General features: G+C 43.6%; 1 protein-coding gene across 1 annotated transcript in view; it reads left to right on the top strand.

Annotated features, from left to right (window-relative positions):
- The window catches only part of WNT2B (Wnt family member 2B), a 57,734-nt gene that overhangs the window by 16,136 nt on the left and 13,983 nt on the right, over positions 1-27,615 (top strand). The window contains exon 2 of the mRNA XM_060231220.1: positions 23,133-23,357. Coding sequence (XP_060087203.1) covers positions 23,133-23,357 — 225 coding nt within the window. The remainder of the gene's footprint in view (positions 1-23,132; positions 23,358-27,615) is intronic.

The raw sequence follows: 27,615 nt of genomic DNA, 5'->3' as shown, positions 1-27,615 counted from the left end.
CATCCAAAGGCCCAAAGCTTCTCCTGGCTGGTTTCTGCTCTTTATATATTTAAATAAATGTTCAAATAATTTTAAAAAAAAACTTTATTAGGCATTCATTACAAATTATATAACCAGGTTGTACCACATCGAGAAATCTCACATAAATTATCAAGAACTTTAGAAAAGGAGGGAGAAGGAAATTATCCAAAATTATTAACAATCAATTCCCAGAGCCTCATGGTAGCTAGGAAATACATAGCTGCTTAGTTACTGATATGAGGGTTCTGATCAGGTAGAATATATATAAAACTAACTGCTTAACAGAATGCTCTTTAAACCTACATAAAGAGGAGTTCCTCAACTCAGTATAAAACATTACAATGAAGCAAAACATTAAGTAAAAATGCAATAAATATTTATTGTTTGTCTTGATGCTCTCTCAATAAGGGACACTCAATAAAGGAAGATTTAACTTAATGTTGATGGCACAGGCTGATCTAGTCAGATCTCAAAAGCTAAGCAAAGTCAGCCCTGGTCAGTATTTGAATGGGAGGCCATCAAGGAAGTCCAGACAAACTACCTCTGTTCATTTCTTTACTCTGAAAATTCTACAGGGTTGTAAGTTAGTTGCAACTTGATGGCAATTTCCACCACCAAGGGAAGAATGTGAGCAAATGGCATTACAGGCTCTTAGCCTTGCCTTAACATGAAATCCTGAGGGAAGAAAATTCAGTATTATCTCAGAGCAGACTGTTAAAATGCTAGATGGAAAATTATAAAATACACAAAATAGTCAAAAGGTGTATTATTTATTTGGTCAACTAATACTTCAAAGCTGCAAGACTTTTGACCTTTTTCTAAAGGCAGAAAATGTTCAGAGGAACCATAAAATAAGATGAAACTAAATGTATGCTATTCTTCTACACTGTTGTATAACATTAGCAAACACTTGCTAATATTTAATTGAAATCTAGTTCCTTGTACTGACCCACCTCCTATAAATGTTTACTGTTGTGCAATAGAGTGCATGTTTTCAATTTGCTCCCTTCTTAGGATCTGACAGTCATGTTTTTATCTGGCCCTTTTTGCAAAGATGTCTGCAAATCACACTGTGCTTTTCCATCACCCATTTTACCTTCACAAGGACCCAGTGAAGTAGATTAGGCTAAGAAGAGAGAGATTTGCCCTAAGTCACCCAGTGGACTTCATGTCTAAGTGGGGATTTGAACCCAGGTCTCCAAAGTCCAAGTCTGAAACTCTTGCACCACAGAACTGGCTGTCAGGAACTTCTGTGCACATGCAGCACTTCCATTGTTATACCTAGGCTCCATGGATCTACCCTCATACTCAAAGAGGATTCACTACTGGAATACATAGAATGAAAAATAAAGAATCTCTAAGGATGTACAGAGTGTCTTTACCCTGAGCAAGATTCAAGTTCAGTAGCACCTTAAAGACCAACAAAATTTCCACAGCATAAGTTGTTGAGAGTCAAAGCTCCCTACATCAGCTACCCACCTAAAACTTTCTTTACCTTCGAGTAATAGCATAAACAGGGCTGCTAGATTAGAAGACAGATTTTCCAGGAAGATATGTGAGCCCCAGCAATTCTTTTTCAAACATTACTCACTTCTTTCCATGATGTTACAGAACATCCACACCAAAAACCTGGTTTCAGGGAACCCAATGATGGGCTGAAATGGGACTGATTTCAGTTGTTTGAAAAGCACATTGTCAAAATATGTGCTAAAAAGGACTGTATAGAATGAATAATGGGGAAAAATCCTGAAAATAAACCAGGATCACAGGTTGCTGTGTGTGACCAGCAGCGTCAGTTCAGAACTATGACTATATATGAGGAAATTAGCACTATTAATCATTCCACAGTGTCAACTCCTTTAGCAATTTAGGATGGCCTCATTTCCAGCAGGGTTTAACAAAATAGTAAAAGTTTATAATAATATTAATTTCTTTTAAAAAATGCTTTTATGTAACACTTTGCATTCCAAGGTGCTTTGCAATCCACAGCAAATTTGATACTGATATCTGAAAATGCAGAGATTTAAAGTTAGAAAGCATTTTGCCAGATGCCCTTCAGAAGGCAAAACTCAACTGTATACCAGGTCTTTCATCTTGTGAGCCCAGTACTGGTAGACAAGTGCTGGCCAAGGGTTCCTCCAACACAATGCCCTTTCCAAATCAGTATACTGGAAAACTGAGAAAAGTATGGGGCTGATTGCTTGTTTCTCATGTATCTTTCTTCTTTGACCAAACTATCTTGACCAATTCTGAACAGCAATGAGGCAAAGTCACCTGTACTGCAGCATTACTTGGCAGCAACACCTTTCCAGACTAGTTTAGAAATGCAATCAAAACCCATATTTTTATGCCACTTCATGGCTGCAATCACACACGCTAAATAATGCACTTTCAATCCACTTTGCAAATGGATTTTGCTGTGTGAACTGACAAAATTCAGTTGGAAAGGGCATTGAAAGTGGATTGAAAGTGCATTATTTAGTGTGTGTGACTGCAGCCCATATATGTCATAAATCTATCACCAAGGCAGCAAGCCCACATACTCATTGGAAAGTCCTGTGAAGGTGAAGGGTACTTAAATCCAGATAAATACATTCCAAGTCAGTGGTAAGATAAGGACCATAAAGTAAGGTAAAGCAATTGCTTCAGGTGGCAAATTCTGTGAGGAATGCCGTTTTCCTGCCTCCAATGCCCCCTCTTTATTTTATTTAAACTTGGTGTGAGAGGAGGACTCATCTTGACATTTTCCTCAATCAAGTTACCACAGACGTGGAGAATAATACTGTCTCTTAATGTATGGAAACAGGCAGTTGAAGCTTTTCATTCCACTGAGGTAAATAACATTATCTAGTAAATGGCATCCAATTCCACTGCTGTTAAAGTGACAGTACACTTTCCCCAGGCCATTTGGCAATCTTATGCTTCAAGTGTGAAAATATCTAAAGACAGTTCTTATACATCAGCCCCAAGTGACAGTACTTCTTTGCATAATATAGCCTCCTGCCTTACCTTAAAGTCACCAGCTGTGGTGAAGAAAAATCAGCTGTCCATTTAGTAGAGGTTTTGTGCAATGCTATGTGCCAGGTGTCATTTATCTCCATGCCATGAAAAGCTTCAGCAATTCATTGCCTCACATTAAACCTCTATCAAAGTGACAGGACATTTTTCTCCAGGCATGTTGGCAACTATATAAAATGCACTGCAGTCAATGAATCAGACAAAATCTTCTACCGCACCTCCTCCCCCAGATTTTTTTTTTAAGATAGCCTTTAAATAACCCATGGCCAACCCATTCAGTCCCTCCTCCAGCTTAGAAAAACATCCTGTGTGTCTGGGGCTTCACCCTGCAGTTCTGATTCAATTGAGACAGCTTTGATGGCATCAACTGTTTAGCTGCAAAGGGATTACATGCTTAGCATTTCTTCCTAATAATACTGTGGTTTGTGGGCCAAGCTATAGGACTGCTAAATATTATTATAGACCCTCAATAACCAGCCCAGCACGCGCAAAGAACAATACATTGGCTGCTGGTGGTAGTTTTTTTGAAAAGAGAGAGCATAAGCACAACTAGCTCCAGCAGGCAGCAATGTTGATGCCTCAAGACATTTAGCTTACTTAAAAGCAGGAATTCCAGGTTGACTCTGTATGTTCCAACTGCAGTTAACAATAGGATCATAAGACTAGCATCCACACTACTCACTGACCACCTGCTAACATAAATACACCTTCTTATTGCAGTGCGTCATAAGGAGAGAACAAAACTAAGGAACGGGATACCATGTCACAGTTGTTGCCCAATTAACAATCCAGCTGGGTCTAGGCTTGCCATTTGTAACCCTTGCCCTGGACCCCAATCTCCCATCTTCACAAAATTGAGGGGGAGGGATGGTCAGAAAATGGCCTCCATAACAATACACAAGGAATTTCCCCGTGCCTCTATTGTCTTTACCATAGAGTTCAGGGGAAATTCCTTGAGTGTCATCCAGAAGTGACAGCCCATCCTCCCCGAACTCTACCCTCCCTAGTTTCTGCCCTCAAAATCTTCTGATATTTGTCAAGGCAATCCTAGATGACTCATGCAAGTAAACCAAATCATACGTTACAGAAGAAGCCAAACTGCTGTCAGTTCTATGCCTGGTCACTTCCCTGCTTATCTGAGGAACCATTCATTCTCAGTTTTTTTAAGGGGCCAATCAGAAGCAAAAGACCATCCACTAACAAGGGCTCTGTGGAGTACATGTTCCTTGACTTCTGCTAGCACAAATACCCCCCAGGGCATTTTTATACAAAAAGCCCAGCAGGAACTCATTTGCATATTATGCCACACTCCCTAACATCACCATTGTTTTGCACTGAGCTCTTTTTTAAGAAAAGGCCCATCAAGCACTCATTTGCATATTAGGTCACACCCCCTGATGCCAAGTCAACTGGAACTGCGTTCCTGCTTTTAAAAAAAAAGCCCTGCCCCCCTTCCTCAATATAAATCTTCATTATGACTTCCTGTGACTGAGAAAGGAGAGCATGGAATGGAGACATTATGTTTTGAGTCCTAAATAGATGATTAAATCTTCTAATAGCTGCCTCAAAAGACACCCATGAGTGTATGCCCTGCACACCATATGCCATTCATTTTGCTGTAAGGATTAGAACTTGAAATCCTTGCTGCTAAAGGACACTTTCACATATTGTACTTTAAAATGACTTCTTGAGCCTATCTCCCCTCCCCCCCCCCAACTATGTCATTTAACATAGAATAATGGTTATATAAGCGCCTCCTACCAGTGTGTTGTGTATTGCAGAGTGGTTCTAGGGAGGCTGCCAAGTCTGGTCCCCACAGGTTTCTCAAACTATTACTCAACAGGGTGGGGGGAAAGGGATTTTAAGTAAAATAGGGGGCTGATCGGGAGACTTACCTTGTAATGAGAACATCAACAGTGACACAATGATGTCATTTTCAGCAAACCCCAAAATGATATCTTCACATCAGGCAATGCTGTAACATTTGCCTCAAGTACAATAGCTAGAGCATTGTTCATATGTAATGACTTCCAGGTCATGCCAGAAGTGACATCACTGCATTGCCAGCAATGTCACTAGTGAGGGCCCCCACTACAGAGTAAGTCTCTCACTTCTTAGTTCTATATTGTTTCTAGTTGTTGTTCTGTGTTCTTGGGATAATTAACTATTTAACTGTCTTTAAGATCTGTGTCAGAGTCTGTGCAGCAGACCACTTGAAAAGCTTTATTAAAGTTGGTTTCCTTGGACAAGTGTGTTACAATACTCCATCAAGAACCACAGGGCAGCTTACATAGATTTTCTCCACCACCACCCATCCTCACAACAGCTCTGTGAGGTAGGATAGACTAAAAGAATGAGTGCTCTATGGTCACACAGTGAGCATTGTGGCTGAACTAGGAAACTGAGGGCTTGAAGCAATGAGAGAGTAAGTCTGAAGCCTAGTTAACCCAATGATGAAAGTGGGCCTGTGAATGTGACTGGATCTGTATTCCCTATAGTAGAAACTTAGCTGGGTTTTGTCATTTGAGATTTGTTGCCCACATCATATTAACTGGAGACAGGCCTCCTCCATCTGACCAACACATCACAGTCCCAAAATGGCATTCTGTTGTCAGTGGTATTCTAGTGGCAGACACACAAAGCTCTGTTCTAAATGTACTTGAAGGACAGGAGGTGGTGAGTGCTTGAGAGTCTGATTGTGTGGCTGGACTGCCTGTTTCCTGGGTCCTTCTCCATTACAGGCTCTCTATCTTGCTTGACTGTGAGAGTGGGATATTTTGCCTCCCTTTTTCATTTGCAGCTGTTGATCTGAAGCTCGGCCTTGTGATTCTTGTAAGGAGAGAGAATATATGTGGATAGTTGAGATCCCAAGTACTTTTATTTCACTTTTGAATAGGGTTGCCAAGTCCAATTCCAGAAATATCTGGGGACTTTGGGGGTGGAGCCAGGAGACACTGGGGTGGAGCTACGAGCAAGGGTGTGACAAGCACAATTGAACTCCAAAGGGAGTTCTGTCCATCACAATTAAAGGGACCTCACAACTTTTTAAAATGCCTTCCTTCCCTCCACCCTCCCCTTCTCTGATTTCACCTCAGAGGCGGAGCGGGCGATGCTGCTGCACTGCTGCCACCTCTTCTCCGCTTCATCTTAGCTGCTCCTCTGAGATGGGCTCAGCCTGAGCCCATCTTGGAGGAGCAGCTACGGTGAAGCGGAGAAGAGGCGGCAGCAGCGCAGCGGTGTCGCCCGCTCCGAGATGGGGCGGCTCGCCACGCTCCTTGGCGCCATTTCCCCCCTCCCCCCGCTTCCATTTTTTGGGGGGGAGCGGGGGAAGAGGCTGGAAATCCTGGGGTCCCCCGCCAGGGCGGGAGGGTTGGGAAGCCTACTTTTGAAGGACTCTGAACTGGAATATTGGAAGCACTCTCCTTCATGCTTGCTATTGCCCTTTGACCATTGGAAAGGAAACCCTCCTTTCCCCTCATCTTTAATATAATAAAATCCCTTTAATCCTGGCAAAACCAAGCAACCTAATTGGTTGGGACTGGGTGGGACTGTGGTGCACCACCACCATTTTCCTGACCAGAAATGGTTCCAGGGACCTGCTATTTGTCCTGTTGGTAAAACTGAAATCTAGCCAATAGTACTCATACGGTAACTTTCCCCAGTGGGGCAAATAGTGACTTTCTAGGATTGTTTCAGGTACTTCTTTATTTTACTTATGGGGCCTAAAGCAGTTCACAAAAAAGTACTAAAATACAATTCATCACTTTAAACCAGTAATACAATTAAACCAACAAAACAGGAACAAACACATCCTGAACTAATTTCTCTTAAAGAAACTGCCTAACAGGCTACATGCAAAGAGCCAAGGGCCATGCACTCTTTAGCTCACACCTGGGGTCTGCCCAGGTTTTTAATTCCTGCAAGGAAAGGACAACTAATTGCAGTTGCAATTCAGCTGTTGTCGACATGCCACCAGCAATATCTTCCTCACTCCCACCACCAGTAAAGTCTCTGGCCCCACCCAGGCATAAATCTTCATAACGGACTTTTTCCTTCTTGGCATCTCACAATGATGCTATAGCAGCTACAGTCTCCAGAAGTCCTTCCACATTTTGTTCTGTTTTGGCCCTACTTTTTAGGGCATCACTTCTCTGTGGGCTGAGATGAGAGTCTGGGGAAGACATGCCACAGTAGGGTTGCCAGCCTCCAGTTTCAGTTTTCCTAGAATTACTACTCATCTCCAGATGACAGAGATCATCTCCCCTAGAGAAAATGGCACCTTCAGTGTTTGGATTCTACAGCACCACATCTCTGCCAAGCTCTTTTCCCAAGCTATGCCCTCCCCAAGCTCTTTCCTCAAGTCTCCAGGAATTTCACAAATTGGACTTGGCAGCCCACAGACTTCTGTGTATAGGAAAGCTCAACTGCAAAACTCTCTTTAAGATTATTTATTTGTTGGAGATGACTTTACTGAACACTTTCTAGCAGAGAAATGTACAGATGTTGTTCCCAACATTTCAAGAAGGAGATAGGTGAACATACATGTAACTGAAAAACACAGTGAGAAAGGGAGACTGAAGATCCCTCTTCCATTAGGGATCCCAATCCCTAGTTGGGGGCAGGGGATCCCCAGGTTTGGAGGCCCTCCCCCTGTTTCAGGGTCATCACAAAGCAAGGGGGGTGTCTGCTGGGCACTCCATTATACCCTATGGAGACCAGTTCCTATAGGGTATGATGGAGAATTGATCCATGGGTATCTGGGGCTCAGGGGAGCTGTTTTTTGAGGTAGAGGCAACACATTTTCAGCATAGCATCTGGTGCCTTTCCTCAAAACACCCCAAGTTTCAAAATTATTGGACCAGGGGATCCAATTCTATGAGCCCCAAAAGAAGGTGCCCTTATCCTTCATTATTTCCAAATGGAAGGAAAGCATTTAAAAGGAGTGTGGTCCTTTTAAATGTGATAGCCAGAATTCCCTTTGGAGTTCAATCAAGCTTATCACAACCTTGCTCCTGGCTCTAACCCCAAAGTCCCCAGATATTTCTTGAGTCAGACCTGGCAACCCTACTCTTCCTGGGTGCAGTGGTCCTTCTCTGAACTGGGCCTACCTGTGCCTGAGAAGCACAGAATTCCCAGCACAAATCTTTGTGGCAACTATGAGGACTTAATGTATGAACTGACCCAAAAACTTTTGACATCAAAAGGCTTAAATGTCTGAGGAGTCACCCAGCATGGGGGGGTCTGAAGTGACAAGCAACATGGCTGAGGGGCTCGGTGCCCCAGAATTGACAGCATGTTTGGGGGGGGGGGGGAAGCAAGAACACCAAAGAAATATTTCCTTGCAGCTGATCTTAGCTTTCTGCTCCTTTCGCCTCTGTCTCTCCCCACCTCCTTTCCTTTGCAAAAGGATTTGTGGCTTTAGCTCTCTGTTCATTCTGAATAAAATCATACAGTCTTTCAGGAAAAAAAAAAAGCTTAAATGAATGCACTCTTGGTATACCAGAATGTACAGTTTTAATAACAGAAGGCAATCATATTCATGTGTTCAAGTCTTCTTCTTCTACACATGCAAGTCAAAAAGCTGTGCACTTGAAAGGAAGCATCTATAAGGCACTGCCAGGGTGACCCTTGACCAACCATACACACATTACTGTGTGCATTGTTTGTTTGTTTATTTATATAGTTCGATTTATATCCCACCCTCCCCACCAGAGCAGGCTCAGGGCAGCTGATACAGAAATCTTGCCTATATCTGCAATGGGAGACACGGGCACACATTGTCTCATGTAATTGGTTGGCTAAACTCCTTCTAAGGACCACAAACACAGGCTACTCGTGCTCTGAGGAGATTGATAGTGCCTATTGTAAATGAAGAATATCTTTTCTTCTTTCCAGTGAAACATATTTAAAAGAACTTTGCATTTTCCAATGGAAAATGTCAAGCCATCATACTTGGGAAACTCTCTTCTAGACACTTAAATTAGAGCAGAAAATTACCATGGTTTTTATCAGAGAAATAGCAGGTCAAATGAGAGTCTGGTCCCTTGAGATTCTGACTCCCCATTTCTCTCATGGGAACACTGCACACCAGGAATACATACTTGTTGAGGTTTAAAATGAAACGTATGTCACTGAGTAAATAGACATGGCTGCCTCTGATTGTTGTGTTTATCTAAGAGGCAATTTAGGATTCTCCTTGTTTATTGGAAGAAGAGCCAGCAGATTCTTATGGCAACTGGAAGGCGATGTGTGACAGTTTTCTTCTGTTTTCTTGAGGGCTGCATCAGGGATAGCCTCCATTAAGGGGCCATGAAGAGAAAGAGCCCTTGGCTTGGCAATTGCTGACCGAGATTTGTGTTAAAAAGGGAGTCACTTGTGGAGGTGGGGGTGGGGAAGAAAAGCAATAAAACTTCACTTCTCCAGAACAAGAAATGGAGTTGCCATCATTCATGTTCCCCCAATGGCAAGCTTCCCACCCCTTTCCTTCCATAGCTGAAAAGCTAATGCCAATGTTGGAGTTTGATTGTAAATAAGCAAATCCAAATCCCTCCTCAGTCATGAAGTTTACTGGGAGACACTGGCCCAAACTCTCTCTAAGTAGAGGTTTTCTGTGAATACAAAGAAGCAGGAGAATCATGTATACCACCATGAGCTCTTTGAAGGACTCGGAGGCTAAAACGCCTGTATGCCAACATCATTGTGCTTTGTATTTTCCCACTCACCTACACCAGCAGCAGCCAGTGATGTGGAGCAAGAATGGGGGGAGGGTGGAATTTGGGAAGAGCCCAGTTTGCATTCCTTTATCACCCTGGAATGTCTCTGCTCTGTGTGCCACTCAACTGCAATTGAACAGGAGAATTTCTAAAATGAATTCCAGAGTTAGATCATGTGCAGTTGATTAATCTTTTGTTTCCTACATTTGCATTCTCCTCTCTGACGTGCACACATGTGCAATGATTTAAAAAAGGATGCAATGGTACAAATGGTTGCATTGGGATTCCTTTTGTATGTATTATTCTTCAGGGAACCTGCACATTGGTAAGACACCACACAGATACAACTGTACTTAGATACAACTGTACTTACAATAACACTGTTTTTGCATTCTCTTATAAACATACATACACAAAAAGAGACAAAAAATACATGAGAACCTGCACACATAATGCACTGTGAAAAAAGTGTACATAACAAGGAATTCCTAATGCATCAGCTCCACTTTGGAAACAAGCCCAAGTAATTTGGAACTCCAAAACCCAGGAAGACATTTGAATGAGAAGAATTTGGAATTTTCCCTGGGGGAAATGTTATCTTGTCAAGGTATAAGGTAAGTTACTACATGTTATGAAGAAAGAGAGGAAAACTGAAAACTATAAGAAGTGTTTAGTTTCCATATACAGCCCTCTGTTGTGGAGAAGCATTATAACTGTCATACTTTCTCGACAGTACAAACAATAGTACTTCCAAGTAAAAATATTCAGGATTGGGGAAGGTGCCAATAGCCTCTTGAAGACTATAGGCATTAAGTTTTTAACAACTGCATAAAAAGTAGAAATAGGGGAAGCTTTTCTCAGCATATAAAGGTGGTACCTCAGGGAGAATGGATCTTTCCCAGAACCTGCCACCCTTTGGCTGGAAGGACCTAGGACTTTCTGCATGAGAGATGAGCTCTCTCCCACTGACCCATGACCCTTGCCCTATATAATAAGGCCAAAGCGGTTTTGATAGAGAGAGGGGATTCTGTGTTGTAACATATAAGTGCCACTACTGAGCTTGTAAACTGAGGTGTTGACTCATCCACAATCTGTTTTCAATCTACAGTAATTTTATTTAACTCATCCCTCCCTCAAGGAACTCATGACAGCATATAAAGTTCTCTCCTCCATTTATCTTCTTAACAATTATGTTAGCTGGGTTAGGCTAAAGGAGTGACTGGCACAAGGTCACCCAGTGTGCTTCAAACATAAAGTGGCATGTCCAATTCTAGTGCAACATTCTGGCCACGATGCCACATTAATTTGGTCAGATAGACACACTTGGTTATTATTGCTAGGCTCTGGCCAGTACATTGATCAAAGTAAAAAAAAATTAATAAGTCTTGTATTTGCTAAGGCATACATCCATGGTCAAGGTATGAGGTTAATTCTGAGCATGACAAGGTTCAGCTCCAGAATTTTCTGTAATAAGGCTTTGTTCCAGATGCTTAAAGCAATAATACAGAATGTTTTTGAGTATGTGTTAAATACTTTTGCTGTCTCCTCTATGAAGAACTAAAGGCAATCCCAAAATACCATAGATCTCATTCTGGCTCTTACACAACATTGTTTTGTCTCTGAGAAACAGCTTTTGTGGTATTTTGCAGTGTTTCACCCACAATACCTGCTTGATGAGAGGTGAAAGAGATCAAGAAATGTACACATACACATCAAAAGTAGGGAAACCTTTCTCAGTCCCCTGTCAGCTGTTTTAACATTATTCTCTGCTTCTAGCTGAAGACCAATGTGTTCATTTTATTTTCATCTCAACGTTTACCTAAGGAAATCATGATGGCATTGATGGTTCTCTCCTCTATTATCCCCCCACAACAGTCTTGCAAAGTAGATTAGGTTGATAAAGAGTGACTAGCCCTAGATCATTCAGTGAGATTCAAGACTGAGTGGGGATTTAAACCTGAGTTTCTCAAGTCCTAATCCAATAATCAAACCACCACACAAACTTGGTTTAATTCCCCATCTTAGTTTAAGTAACAGGATGGTCCAGCTCAACTTTCAGCTTCAAGGTGCTATATTTGCTTCTCATACAGGTTAGAAGCAAAGCCCAAATAAGCTAAATTCAGGATGATTTGGATCTTATTTCAAAGATGCACATAGTCTGTGTATTAGTCTGTATTTTATATGTTTCTAATAAGATGTTACTAGTAAATGGCGGGAAAAGGATCCAGTCAATGGGCATTTGGAATTCCTCTAGGCAGCCACAAATATATCGACAGGGACTACAGAAGCCAGCTTTTCCCAAGCTGTTATTTGTACCTTACAACAAGTTTACCTAGAATCTCATCAGAAATTTTGTTAAGATATTGCTATTTTTCTTTTCTACACAATGCTATGTGCAAACAGCTGGTTCAGGTTCTAATTCTCTACTGGGTCTTTATTTATGCCTGTGTTCAACAGATAGGAAAACACTTCTGCTAAAATTTCATGCAGAACAAAGCCAAAACGAATCTCCTAAATTTTTGGCCTGCCACTGCAGACAGTAATTACCTCACAGCTTGAGGCTGGCGCTTTGGGAGTGGGACTTTGTTGGCAAGGTGGACTATAGGAAAAGAAAGCAATTAGTGACCTTCCTGTGCTCTCACTCTCTCCTGCTTTATCCTTAAGATAATATTCATCTCAATCAGGACCCCTGGCAGTGGAAGTGGACAGAAGCATAAATCACTTACATGAGTTGTAGACTCAAGATTGTCCTTGAAATTTTGTCACAGGGGAGGTCCTACTTCGTGGATCATGGGCCAACTGATCGTGCCATGGGGGGGTTCCCAAAGTTTCCTCCAGAAAGGTACCTGTAGATGATGTACAGTCGCCTTCCTCCAAAGTCTGCTCTGGCTCACCAGTTGAAGCCATCTGATTGGCTTTGCTAAATACTTTTTGAATGGTATAGTTACTTCTAGACACTCAGCAACTCTCTATTTTCTGTTTCATAAGCATGACAATTATCTGTGTTAATGGAGGGTTAAGGGAGGATACTGTCATCATCATGAGGTAAAGAAAATGAGAAGATTATGATCTTGTAGTCTAGAAACCTGTGATTTATTTACATTAATCAATCAATTAATTAAAATGGCATTCCATTCTTTCTCCAAAAATTTAGGGCAGCATATGGAAAACTGCCCCTATTCATCCTGACAGCAGCCTTGTGAGTGGAGACAGAATCAGTAGCTGGCCAAAGCTTTCCAAAATTGTACCATGACAGAACAGGAATATGAGCTGGGATTCCCTCACTTCCACTTCAATGCTGTCCTCTATATTCTGTGTTCTAATTCAACAGGAAAGAGTTGATCTTTAGATCTAGAGACCTCTAGTTGACATTAACTACCTTACCCATTAACAATGCAGGAAGAATAACAACAAACGCATCTCTGATTATTAAGGTTGCCAGATTCCAAGTTGGGAAACTCCTGGAGATTTGGGGATGGAGCTAGGGAAGGACAGGGACCTCAGTGAGATACAATGCCATAGAGTCCATCCTCCAAAGCTACCATTTTCTTCAGCAGAATTGATCTCTGTAATCTGGGGATGAGCTGTAATTTGGGGGATCCCCAGGCCTCATGTGTAGTTTGGCATCCTTACTATTTATTACTTGGACTTTTGGGACAGCATGATAGTTAGTATTATATATGAGTTTTTATTGAGATTGCATTTATCCTTCATTCTAATTCTTCTTTATTTTTACATATTTGTTTGTAAGGGAAATAATCAATGCAGTTACTGAGCTGGATCCAGTGGTGTCCCTTCTGCTGAATATAAGAAAGACTACTTCCTTCTCCAAAGGAAGGAGTCTTCCTCCAAAAAGAAAATTCCTCATGTAGCATAAGGGAACCACAGGACCGAACATTTTGTGAGGGAAGGTGTGTGAATAACAGCCATAATCCTGAAAAGTGGTTCTACATGATTTCTGAGAGAAGGTGGGACAGAGGCAGAGTCTCTAGACTGGTCAAAAGGCTTGGTGAGGCTGGGAGGGAAAGAGGGCTAAAAGGTACAGTGGCTGAAAACAAGGGCATAAAGTAGCAGTAAAGGCTCAGGAGCCACATGAGCCATAATAAGTCCCACTGGGGGATTCCTTCACATTCAGAACACCTGCAAGATGGTTCTTTCTCCCAATGACATAGAGCCTGGCAACTGGGATTCCCACAGTGATTGGGCCTTCTGAAATTTTGGATTCCAAGCTCCCCCATAGAATCCTGCAGAAAAGACTGAAAAGCAGGCATCAAATGGCGAATGAGTGGAAAGGAGTCAGAGACTTGAAGAAGGGTTGGCAGTACAGAGATCTGAACAAAGCAGTGGCCAAGAACAGGGTGGTCAGGGGGAAAACTCAAAGGCCATAAGGACAGGCAGAGGTTTGTACCACAGGATGCAATTTACATATGAAGTTGCCTTACACCAATTCAGATTACTGAATTTTCTGCCTCAGTACACTAACTAGCAGAGACTCTCAGGGTCTTCCATAATACTTGTAATTTGAGACCTTTTAACTGGAGATACCAGGGACTGAACTGGGAACCTTGTGCACATAAAGCATCTGCTCTGCCAGTAAACCATAGCTCAGGCAAGCTTGGGAGGTAATATGTAGGCCAGGGGTGGCCATTTAACAACAGCTTGGAGAATGCATTTAAAGTTGCTTTCTTTCCACTGCTCTCTTCCCCATCTCCCTCCCTCCCTCCCTCCCTCCCTCCCTCCCTCCCTCCCTTCCTTCCTTCCTTCCTTCCTTCCTTCCTTCCTTCCTTCCTTCCTTCCTTCCTTCCTTCCTGTCTTGCAGCTCTCAAACATCTTACATTCATATTTTGCAGTTCTCAAACCTCTGATGTGTATTCTATGTGGCTCTTACATTAAGCAAGTTTGGCCACCCCTGATGTAGGCTATAGAACCAAGGCCAAGAGGGGAGCTGAGTCTGACTTTCACATACTGAGTCAAACTAATGGGCTGCTTTTCCGGGATATGGTTTTCCAGGATAAAATATGCAATGCTCCGCAGTTTTCTGAAAAGCTGTTTTCTGCTCATAGCCTAGTTGCACCATAGTGATGTTGTAAAGAGTTTTGTTCCCCTTAAATGTCCAGTTTCCTGAGTCAAAAACCCAAAGAGGATTAACAGGTGGAAGAGGGAGACAATGAAAGAAAGAGATTCCACACATGATGTAGAAAGATTCCCTACTCTATATTATTTTTAAAGATCGGCTGTTAGGCAAGGGTACCTTCATTTGCAGTGGGCTGCCTCTCTGAAAACCATACTTCTGCATACCTGGCACTTCCTAACAGGAAGAATGAATAACCAGTTTGATCTAGTTATAGGTGACTGTACTGCAAAAATGATAGGGCTTCTGTTTTTGAGCTCTGAAAAAGGACAGGAAGCCAAACTACCACCACAGCACTGCCTGAATACCAGCAACCATTTCCCTATAATAGCTCACCATGTAATTCTTCTCTGTTTATGTCCTGCTAAATTCTGCCATGCCTGAGTAGTGCTGCCAACTCCAGGATGGGAAATTCCAGGAGATTTGGAGACAGCTTGGGGAGTGCTGAGCCTGGGGCAAGGATACTATGAAGTCCACCCTCTGAATCTGCTGTTTCCTCAAGTGGAACCGATATCTGTACTCAGGAGATCAGTTACATGCACTCTCTGAGAAGCTGTATTAACCCACTCTAAGGATATATATATAAATCCACCAACTGACTGTAGCACTTATTTGTCTGATGAAGTGGGCTCTGGGACTAGGGTTGCCAACCTCCAGTTGGGATATAGAGATCTCATGGAATTATACCCCATCTCCAAATGACAAAGATCACTTCTAGAGCAAATGATGACATTGGAGGTGGACTATAAGGCATTATACTCACTAAGGTCCCTCCACCCTCAAATATCCAGGAATTTCCCAGCCCATCTAGGTTACAAAATCATATTCTGTAGTAAATTTAGTAACTTTTCAGGTTCAAGAATCATTGTTACCTTAACAGAAAAGCACTTATGTGTAACTGCTGTTTTTGAGAGTTTAAGACAGGGGTGTCAAACATGCAATCTGGGCGTTGCATCAGGCCCCCAGAGCACTCCTATCAGGCCCCCGAGCAACTGGCTGTCATCTGCGTCCTTCTCCCTATATCTTACTTCCTTATGCATAACAGTTTGCTTTGCAAGGCTTGCTCAATTGCACAGGAGCCACAGAGAAAAACCTCTATTTTCTCCATTGGCTGAGGCTCCTCCCTTGGGGAGGAAAGGGGGAGGAGGCAGAGCTTGTTTTCCCAGGCTCTCTCAATTGCACAGCAGAGCTACTGAGACAAGCCTCTCTTCTTTCTATTGGCTGAGGCTCCTCCCCCCCAGGTACCTGCGGAAGGAAGGAAAGAACCACAGCTTCCTTTGCCCAGTTCCCTGGATCCCATGGGAGAGATACAAAGAAAGCACCTTTAAGACCAGTGAGTGCTAACGTTTTAAGCATGTTTTAATTTTTTTTTAAATATATATTTAATTGTGTTTGTTTGTGTCCTCTATAAAGTTTATATCTCTCTTACCTAATATTAAATAGGTACACACATGGCCCGGCTTGACATGGCTCAGCCCAACAAGGTCTCATTTATGTCAGATCTGGCCCTCATAACAAATGAGTTCAACACCCCTGGTTTAAGAGCTCTGGAAAATAGACATTACATGAGTTATCTCTGTAACAAACCCGTCTCTTTGCAGGGCTACAGCAATAAAGAAAGTTCAAAACACTATCTTTATAACCTGGGACATTTCCATTTAAGAAATGTAAGATCCTTTTTAGAATATGATAATTTCCAGCTAATACCCTAGCCATACTCCACCCGTAGCAGGTTCCATTGATCCTTGTGGCTATTAGTCCACATGGTTTCAAAGACCCCTAGAATAAATTTCCCCCGGGTCTGCTGGAATTGGGGGCAGGGGAGTGGAGAAGATATCCAATCCTTGTGCCGGATCCAACCCACTGGCTCTCCAGCATTCTGTTGGTTATAAAGAACTCATCAGTTTTTGCATTCATTTCTTAGATGCCCCAGATGTAAATATAGGCAGCTCCACCAAGAGAGGAATGCTGTATTTATGAACCTGCTCTTTTGGAACAAATCATCCTAGACTCTGCAAAATTACTCTTCAGTTTCAGGCTGAAGAAAACTTTCCACCTTTATTTTTCTACATCCAATAAGGATGAGTATCCAAACACCAAACCTGGATCTAAGCAGGAACTCATTTGCATATTATGCCACACTCCTTGACATCACCATTGTTTTGCACAGGGCTTTTTTTTTTTTGCAGAAAAGGCCCATCAGGAACTCATTTGCACACCCCCTAACACCAAACCAGCTGGAACTGTGTTCCTGGGCATTCCTGCTTTTTAAAAAGCCCTGATCTAAATCAACCACTGTTACTGTAGAACCAAGCTTTTTCTGTGGGCACAGATTTAATCTCCTGGTGCTTCTGCTTTCTTATGTATTCCATATTTCTTTGTATTTGACAAGACATGTTTTCTGATGCCTCTCCCTCTGCATTTTATTGCTGCTGAAAGGCTGATGAGTTGGCCTGTGAAAACAGTGTGTGTGAATCAAAAAATCCCTTCTTCACTTGCAAAGGGTGTAGGAAGAATGTTGATTAGCCATTCTGCCAACCCTAGATGACCTTGACTTCTCACCAGAGTTTAAACCAAACATTTTAAAAGGGGGGAAATAACGGACCCTTGTCTGTATTCACAGAGTTTCCCTGGGGCTGTAAGCTATCTCTGTGACCAATACAAATGATAGCACATGGTGAAGCAGACAGTGAAATATTGCCCAGGCTTATTGCTTTTTCATTATTATTAAAGGGAGGGTCTTAATTCCAGTCTAGGAGCTTGAAACACTTGAATGCTACCCAAATCTCTCCATTTTCCAGCCAGAAACACAACTAGTGCTTTATGGCAAAAGCCATTCTCCAGCCTAAAAAAATCTACTGCTTTCTGTCTGGAATTAAAAGAAAGGATGATCTTGGATGGATATGGAAAATTCCACATTTGACTCCACTGTCTGTGTTACTTTAAGCTCAACCACAATGTCTTCAGGGCCCTGTTAAGGGAGCATAGAAGATACCAATTACAAGCAAGGCACGGCAGATTTATTTATCAAAAGCAGATAAAATCAGCCAGATTAGTTGTGAGGTGACAAACAGCATGAAATAGAAAGCCCCTGTTTCAGATTCCACCTTATCCATAATGTCATAAGGAAGACATAGGCAAACTGCTATTACTTTGCCTCACTCTTCTTATGTACAGTAAGGAAAATAACAACAACAACAGCCAGTCTGGCTGTGTCCCAGATAATTTGGACCTGGTGCTGCAAGCTGTGGCAGGATGGCTTAGGCTGAGCTGACTGAAGCTGAATCCAACGAAGACAGAGGTCCTTTGCCTGAGTCGCAGCGGTCCGGGCAGGGAAATTCCCCAACCAGCTTTTGATGGTGTGCCACTGATAGTGGCGCTTGGGGATGCTACTGGAATCTTCCTTAACAATGGAGGCCCAGATAGCTCTCTCGGCTTGACTTCACGAACGAAGATTTAAGAAAGGTGCAGTAGTCCACGTCTGCTGCAGGCTCGCTGGTGGCTGACAAGACCAATGCAGGACAGGCAGGTCCGGCCACAGTGGCTGCAGGGAAAATTCTGATTTGGAGTTGGTGCTGTAGCAGTACGATTCTTCCTCAATCTCCTTTTGTCCTCAAGGCCAGCTATGCGTGCGTTCTCAAAGGAAGAGACAGCCTGGTGGATGGTGTGCCTCCATTCTTTGCGATCTGAGGCTAGGTCAGACCACTGGTGATGGTTAATGCAACAGGTACCAAGGGATTTCTTCAAGGAGTCCTTGTACCTCTTCTTTGGTGCCCCTCTATTTCGATGGCCGGTGGAAAGTTCGCCATACAGGGCAATCTTGGGAAGGTGGTGGTTTTCCATCCTGGAGATATGTCCTGCCCAGCGCAGCTGCGTCTTCAACAGCAATGCCTCGATGCTTGTAACCTCCGCCCGCTTGAGGACTTCAGTGTTGGTCACAAAGTCACTCCAGTGGATGTTGAGGATGGTGTGAAGGCAGCGCTGATGAAAGCGCTCAAGGAGTCACAGGTGATGATGGTATAAAACCCACGATTCGGAGCCGTAGATGAGGGTTGTCATCACAACCGCTTTGTAAACATTGATCTTTGTGCCTTTTTTCAGATGCTTGTTGCTCCACACTCTTGTATGCAGTTGGCCAAATGCACGGTTTGCCTTTGCCAGTCTATTGTCAATCTCCTTGTCGATCTTGGCATCTGAGGAGATGATGCACCCCAGGTAGCTGAACTGCTGGACTGTCTTCAAAACTGATTCACCCACAGTGATGCAAGGAGGGTGATAATCTTCCTGGGGTGCAGGCTGGTGGAGAACTTCTGTCTTCTTCAGACTAACTTCTAGGCCGAATAGCTTGGCAGCCTCTGCAAAGCAGGACATCATATGCTGCAGAGCTGATACCGAGTGGGAGACAAGTGCAGCATCATCAGCAAACAGTAGCTCTCGGATAAGTTTTTCCATTGTTTTGGAGTGGGCCTTTAGTCGCCTCAGGTTGAACAGGCTGCCATCGGTGCGATAGCGGATGTAGACACCATCGTCATCATCTAAATCTACTGCGGCTCTTTGAAGCATCATGCTAAAGAAGATCGTAAAGAGAGTTGGCGCGAGAACACAGCCTTGCTTTACACCTGTGCCTATTGGGAAGGGCTCTGAGAGATCATTGCAGTGTCTGACTTGGCCTCGCTGGTCTTCATGTAGCTGGATGACCATACTGAGGAAACTTGGGGGACATCCTAAACGTTCCAAAATTTGCCACAGGCCGTTCCTGCTAACGGTATCAAAAGCTTTGGTAAGGTCGACAAAAGTCACATATAGACCCTTGTTCTGTTCCCTGCATTTCTCTTGGAGCTGCCTGAGAACAAATACCATGTCGGTGGTGCTCCTGTTAGCTCTGAAGCCACACTGGCTCTCTGGGAGGAGTTCTTCTGCAATGGTGGGCACCAGTCTGTTCAGGAGTATTCTAGCAAGGATTTTGCCTGCGATGGAGAGCAGGGTTATCCCCCGGTAGTTGGAGCAGTCTGACTTTTCCCCTTTGTTCTCATGTAGAGTAATGATGATTGCATCGCGAAAGTCCTGTGGTAGTTTGTCTTGTTCCCAGTAGGTGACAAGTACTTTGTGAAGTGTGCTATGTAGTACTATGCCCCCATGCTTCCAGATCTCTGGTGGGATTCCATCAACTCCCACTGCCTTGCCACTTTTCAATTGCTTGATGGCTTTAACAGTCTCTTCTAGGGTGGGGATCTCATCCAACTCTGTTTTCACTGTGTCCCAGATAATTTGGACCTGGTGCTGCAAGCTGTGGCAGGATGGCTTAGGCTGAGCTGACTGAAGCTGAATCCAACGAAGACAGAGGTCCTTTGCCTGAGTCGCAGCGGTCCGGGCAGGGAAATTCCCCAACCAGCTTTTGATGGTGTGCCACTGATAGTGGCGCTTAGGGTCAGAAGCTTGGGGATGCTACTGGAACCTTCCTTAACAATGGAAGCCCAGATAGCAACCACTGCCAAATCTGCCTTTTTTCATCTTAGGCGGGTAAGACAGTTGGTTCCTTTCCTAGAGCACAGTGACCTGGCAACTGTGATCCATGCAACGGTCACCTCGAGATTGGACTACTGTAATGTCCTATACATGAGGCTGCCGCTGTCTCAAACCTGGAGACTGCAGGTAGTGCAGAATGCAGCGGCCAGGCTGTTATTGGGGCTCCCCAGGTGGGAGCAAATTCAGTCGGGGCTGTGCGAGCTGCACTGGCTGCTAATAGTATACCAGATTCGCTACAAGGTGCTAGTTATTACCTTTAAAGCCCTATATGGCTGAGGACCTGTTTACCTTAGGGACCATCTCTCCCCACATGTTCCCCAGAGGGTATTTAAATCTGGAATGCAAAATCTATTAGTGATCCCTGGGCCAAGGGAGGCAAGATTGAAATCAGAGAGAGGGCCTTCTCAATTGTAGCCCCCTATTGGTGGAACCAGTTGCTGGAGGAAGTTAGAGCCTTGTGGGACCTCGCCCAGTTCCGCAAGGCCTGCAAAACAACACTATTCCGGCTAGCCTTTAATTGATTCTGGAGTTCCGATATAGTAATAAGGAATGATACCTAATAAATACTGAGCACCATTGGAAATGAAATGACATCAAATGATATTAACACCTGTTTAAATGCTTTAATTTTTAATTTAAATATTATGTAATTAATGTGTTGAATTAATATTGAAATGTTATTGTGATTTTATTGGTTGTGAGCCGCCCTGAGCCTGCTTCAGCGGGGAGGGCGGGATATAAGTCTAATAAACCATAAAGCCATAATAATAATAATGACCTACTCTTCATGGGTATCTTATGCTACAATAGATGTGCACTGAACAGTTCACTTGTATTACATAAATACTATTGTTGTTATTTACAATAAAATACAACAAAAGTTCAGTAGCATCCTACAGATTATTTGTTTCAATATTAGCATTAGTGAGTCAGTTCATCAAATATGGAAATCAAACTGAAAATCCTTCTTATGAGGCAGGTTGCAAGGAGGAAAGAGTTAAGTTGTTGTTCAGTTGCACAGTTGAGTCCGACTCTTTGCAACCCCATGGACCAAGTCACACCAGGCCCTCCTGTCTTCCACCATCCTCCAAAGTCTGCTCAAATTTGCGTTAGTTTCATCAGTAACGCTGTCCAGCCATCTCATCTTTTGCTGTCCCCTTCTTCTTTTGCCTTCTGTCTTTCCCAGCATCAGGATCTTCTCCAGTGAGTGCTCCCTTCTCATTTGGTGGCCAAAGTATTTGAGCTTCAGCATCTGACCTTCCAGAGAACAGTCAAGGTTGATTTCATTTAGGACTGAATTCCATTATGCATCTTTGAAGCATAGATACATTATGTGGTAAAAAGTGGTAGTGGGGTGTGAATGAATCCCATCAAAGTGTGACCTCTCTCTGTATCTCAAACAGAATTAGCAGTTACAAATAATGGGGCATTAGAAAGATCAGATATTTGAACAGATAAGCAAGGTGATATGTTTCAGAAAAAATTAAGTGATCCTGATACGGTACAGCCCAGTTTGGTGTAGTGGTTAAATGCGTGGACTCTTATCTGGGAGAAACATTTTTTGATTCCCCACTCCTCCACTTGCAGTGGCTGGAATGGCCTTGGGTTAGCCATAGCTCTCGTAGGAGTTGTCCTTGAAAGGGCAGCTGAATTGAGAGCTCTCTCAGCCCCACCCATCTCACAGGGTGTCTGTTGTGGGGAAAGGAAATAAAGGAGATTGTAAGCTGCTCTGAGACTCTGATTCAGAGAGAAGGGTGGGGTATAAATCTGTGTTCTTCTTCCATTAAACATGCTACGAACAACCTATCAAAATTTCTATAAAGTCTGTAATAGTGTTCAAGGAAGATTAAAATGTTCCCCACTGTTTTCTGGATGTTTTGGTTTCTCCTCCACTCCCACTCCTAAGAGCTTAAGTTTTTATTGAGAAGATTTAACAAATGCACACTCATACATAAAACAAACAATGGATGTACATATTTAAAAAAAATAAGAACCAAACTTTCAGTCTTGCATCTAACAGACTAGGGGGAAAGTGTTTTGCATTTAGTCTTACTGTGCTTGGCATATGGTTTTAGAAGATCTAAAGATGACAGCAACATCAAATCTGCAGAACAGATCAAGAATCTTAAACATACTTTAAAAAAAAGACTTAATGCTTTGATTAGTATAGCTTGGGAATCTTACAATTTACTGGACTCTCACCAGTCTGGCAGACATTCTGCACTCTTGTGTAATTGTCTCCTCTTCCTTTGACTGGAGGCATGGGATAACCTTGTTAATCAAAGCAATATTCTGATGGTCTAGAAATGCTCTTTTCCTGTGCTTACCACCTCTGTGTTGGTCTGGCTTCCATGTAAAATTGGTTTGACAGCAACTTAAATTTAAGATTGGATTTTGTTTAAGATTCCTTACCATTCAAACCTCAGTCATTGCAGCCATAGGCAAAAATAGATCATACTTGTAGCCAGTGAAGAGCATAAAGCATAACAGAAGAGTAGCTTGCCTATGCCTTCTTTGTGAGATGGTGGCCGAGATAGGATCTGACATGGATTTCCCAGTTTACAGATATATGATTTGCTGGTATCTGTATAGACTGGTTCACATATATATCACTCTTCCTTTGCCCAGCTCTTTATTACTGTCTTTCCATTCTAATCATCTACTGTCTTGAATGCATGGTTGATTATATAACCTCTTGTTTTTATTTTTTGCCACTCCTACAGGTACATTGGGGCCCTGGGAGCAAGGGTAATCTGCGATAACATCCCCGGACTGGTAAACAAACAGCGACAGCTGTGCCAAAGTTACCCAGACATTATGCAGTCAGTTGGGGAAGGAGCAAAAGAATGGATCCGGGAATGCCAGCACCAATTCCGTCACCACCGCTGGAACTGCAGCACTTTGGACAGAGACCACACAGTCTTTGGCAGGGTCATGCTCCGAAGTAGGTATCCTTCAGCAGCTCTTCTTTTCTAGCCCTCCTCAGCAGTGGCGAGTTTTTAATTGGCAATTTTTACTTATTTTGTAAAAAAAACCCACAACTCTATTTACATTTATGTAGAATTATTTTGATTTTTCCAAAGCAAACAGAACTTTTTAAAAAAAATGTCATTATGTTACATTATTATAGCACAGATGGCCAGGATTGCCAGTGAGCACTGCTGTATTATTCTGTTGAGAGTAAAAGGTTCATACCTGTTCGCTGGACCAGAGCAGTATGGCTTCTGTTTCCATCAGCAGCCCAGCATGTGCAGACGTTCACAAAAAGGATATGCCAGCAACATCCTGCTCGTGTAGACTTTCTCCAGGTTTGATATGCACAGATACTCTGCCTTTGAACATGGAGTTTCATTTAGCTATAGCAACTAACAGCCTCTGTTAAACATTGTCTAATCCCTTTTAAAAGAATCAGCATTAGGGAGAGACTTTTCTGCTCCCTTGTGCTGTAGCACTGCATGAGCATGTTGGCCCATTATAACTGCAGAGGCAGCACAATCCATTTATAATAATGGGTTGTTGGTGGGGGTTTTTTTGCTGGCTGGCTCTTCTGACTCCAGGTATATTATCATGTGTCGATAACAGCAACACAAGCTACCACAGTTTCTCACAATCTGTATGCTGTATACCTATTCATTATCACTCAGGAAGCTTGCAACAGAAAGAGTCTATCATTCACAAACCTTATAATGAGGCTATTTTGGAATTAAATTTGAGAGAGTTCACAGACTTTCCAGTCAAACATTTTTAATCTACCAGTATTATTAGGGTTAAAAAGATCCTAGCTAATCTTTGAGTCTAATGAGACATTCATCATCTATAACTATGGGTATTTATTTATTTATTTGTATGTATCCTTGAATGCTGTAGATTAAAGGCTATTCAAAGATGCCAATTGACATATCTTTCCTCCTTATTTAATGGAAAGGTAGCTTTATTCAAGTAGTAAGTGGGAGGTGTGATATTCTTGACCTCTCCAACCCAGGCAAACTTGGCTGCTGCCACATTTTCTCAGCCATGGCAATACAATTCTTGAAAACTGGTTTTCATAGATGGTGCTTCAAACGTTTTGGACATCCTGCCCTGTCCTGGATAGCTCAAGAAAGCCCAGTCTCATCAGATCTCAGAAGCTAAACAGGGCCAACCCTGGCGAGCCCTTGGAAGGGAGACCTCCAAGGAATACTAAGGCCAGGATGCAGAAACAGGCAATATCACACCACTTCTCTGAACCATCCTAGCCCCACTAGGGGTCATCAGAAGTCACCGTGACTTCCAGGCATGCAAGCACACACACACACAATACTAAAAAAAAAAAAGTTCTGGACATCCCCAGCGCTTATGTTGAAGTTTCAGGAAAAAAGAGATCTTAATGTATTATTGTGGGCCTTATGCAGCCTCCTATGAATTTATAATGTGTATCTTATAATTAAACTCCATTACATTTGGATTTGTTGTAAACCATCTGAAGGACCCTCGGTCAGAAAAGATAGGTGATAAGCAATCCTCTTGGGAACAACTCACCTACCCTCCCATTGGCTGAGCCATGTGTCACTCAGTTTTGCAGAAAGGAAACCCACTCTCCACCCTCAGGACAGACAAGAATTGGGCCCCTGGAGAAGCTGCCTTTGCCAATGACTCACTTTTCTCTCAGTGCCTGTTGCTAGGTAACCATTGTATTCCAAGCTTGGTTCTGTCAGTTAAAGATGAGGGGAAGAGGCTCTTTCTAGGCTTATTTTGGCCTTTGAGGGAGAACTCATTGGGGCCAGTCCTGACTAGGGTTGCCAGCTCCAGGTTGGTGGGAAATTCCTGGAGATTTTGTGGTGGAGTCTAAGGAAGCCAGAGTCTGGAGAGGGGAGATGCCTCACCTGAATATAATGCCATAGTGTCCATTCTCCAAAGCAGCTATTTTCTCCAGGGGGAGAGAGATCTGTTGGCTGGAATTCAGTTGTGATACCAAGAGATCTTCAGGCTCCACTGGGAGGTTGGCTACCCTAGACCAGGAAGCATCCTTTAAGTGACTTGATGTCACCTGACTGGCATGACTTAACAAGACTTGGCTGCTTGCTACTGTTCAGCAGCAGCTCCCCCATGATAGCCAGTGTGACATAGCAGTTAGTGCTTCAGAGCAGGCTCTGCCAGACCCAAGTTCTTGCTGTGGAAGCTAACTGGATTTTGGACCCGTCACAGCTGCTTTCCATACTGTTGAGAAAGACTGTATTTTTCCTAGGTAGAGGCTGCAGGAAGGGGGAGGAGATGGAAAGCTGAAGTCAGATCAATTCCCCTACAGAAAATGCCCGCCTTCAGGAGCATGCTCTATGGCACGGTTTCCCAAACTACCCCCCCCCCCCCCCATGGCCTGGTTATTTCTACACTTCTCCTTTGTGGCCCACTAAAATTTGGGGGTGGAGCCAGGAGACTTGGGGGTGGAGCCAGGAGACAGAAAAGTACAAACATGCTTAAAACTCTTGTAATATTTTGTTTAGGAAAGGTAGAAGAGTGGGATTTTGCAATGCAATCTTAAAAATAAAATATCAAGGAAAAGCACAAGGATCACACGCAGAAAACTAAAAATATATAATGCTCTCAGCCTGGGAAAACATGGAATGGCAGGGCACTTCAAGTTTCTTCCTCCCCCCACAGGTCTACTCAGATTAGCAATGGCAAGGAAGGAAGGGACTGACGGACAGAAAGAGAGAGAGAGAAGATGGGAAAAAGACTGAAGAAAGAAAGAAAGAAAGAAAGAAAGAAAGAAAGAAAGAAAGAAAGAAAGAAAGAAAGAAAGAAAGAAAGAAAGAAAGAAAGAGGAACGACTGACTGACAGAGAGAGGGAGGGAGGGAGTGGGAAATAAAGGCCATTTTCCCACTGACCTTACTCTGGAGCGACGTCCCTCTTCACCGCGCAGCTTCTGCGCGGATTTCCCACCAACTGCTGCGCACAACCAGGAAGTGCCGCGGCCTTTGCGTCGCAGATGTAAACCACTAAAAAGTTTACATCTGCGATGCAAAAGCCGCGGCTCTTCTTGGTTGTGCGCAGCAGTTGGTGGGAAATCCGCGCAGATGCTGCACGGTGAAGAGGGACGTCGCTCCGGAGTAAGGTCAGTGGGAAAACGGCCAAAGTTTCCCTCTGGCCAGCGTCTTCCCCTTTATTGCCCCACACCTCAGTCCCATGTGCCTTCTCCCTTCACCTCTCTGCCTGTCTCTCAGCCCTCCCTCCCTCCCATTCCTGCATCCCTTTCCCCCTCAGCCCTTGCCCCACCCCCCGGGCTGTCCCTCCTCCTGCTATCCTTCTGCTTCACTCCAACCAGGCGCAGGTTGCTGGGGACATCAGGGCTGCTGCTGCTTCAGCTCCTCAGGCCTCGGTGTTGCTCCTCCCCCCCCCCACCATTGCGGAGACCATTGGGGCTGCAGCTCTCCTGGCAGTGCCATCATTGGGCGCTCCCGAGCCTGGCCAGGGAGGCTGCGCAGGGAGAATATGTTGGGCGGGACTGCCCCCACTGCTACTTCTCATTGCTGCATTGGGGCCCCACTGGGGCACACCATTCCCGTCCCTCGCTGTTGGCTGGGAGAGCTGCGGCCAGCCCAGATGGTCTCCGTGATGGTGGGGTAGAGGAGTGACACCCAGGCCCGAGCAGCTGAAGCAGCAGCAGCCTCAACCTCCCCAGCAGCCGGCACCTGGCCGGAGTGAAGCAGAAGGATAGCAGGAGAAGAGCCGGCTTGGGGGTGGGGCAAAGGTCAAGGGGGAGAGGGATGCAGCAACGAGATGGAGGGAGGGCACGGGCAGCATGGCTTTCTCTATGGGAGGCATCCATGGCCCAGTATAGAGGTGGCCATGGCCTGGAACCGGGTTGGAACACAGTAAATGGGAAACGCCGCTCTATGGTATTCCATAACACAACCAGGCTGGGCCAAAAAAGACAAGATTACACCACAAGCACACACTGATGCTAAATGCTACAAGGCCAAATGCAACAAGAAAAGGCAGCAACAATGCACTTCAGATGAAAGGCATGCTGAGCTTCAGTGTCTGCATGATCCTCATCATGCTATGATGCCACAGCAAATTGACACTGAGTGCCCAAGGTTGCGGCACTTGCCCAGTGCCTCTTTCTGGAGCCCATTGTATTTATTCTCACAACAGGCCTTATTCCTAGTGGAAATAAATAAATGTGAAATTGGCACTCAGTGGCAATCTTATGAGCTGCATCATGC

The sequence above is a fragment of the Heteronotia binoei genome, chromosome 2, assembly GCF_032191835.1.
Source record: "Heteronotia binoei isolate CCM8104 ecotype False Entrance Well chromosome 2, APGP_CSIRO_Hbin_v1, whole genome shotgun sequence".
In the NCBI taxonomy this organism is placed as follows: Eukaryota; Metazoa; Chordata; class Lepidosauria; order Squamata; family Gekkonidae; genus Heteronotia; species Heteronotia binoei.
The sequence above is the reverse complement of the archived record's forward strand: the minus strand, read 5'-3'. Positions and strand labels throughout refer to the sequence as shown.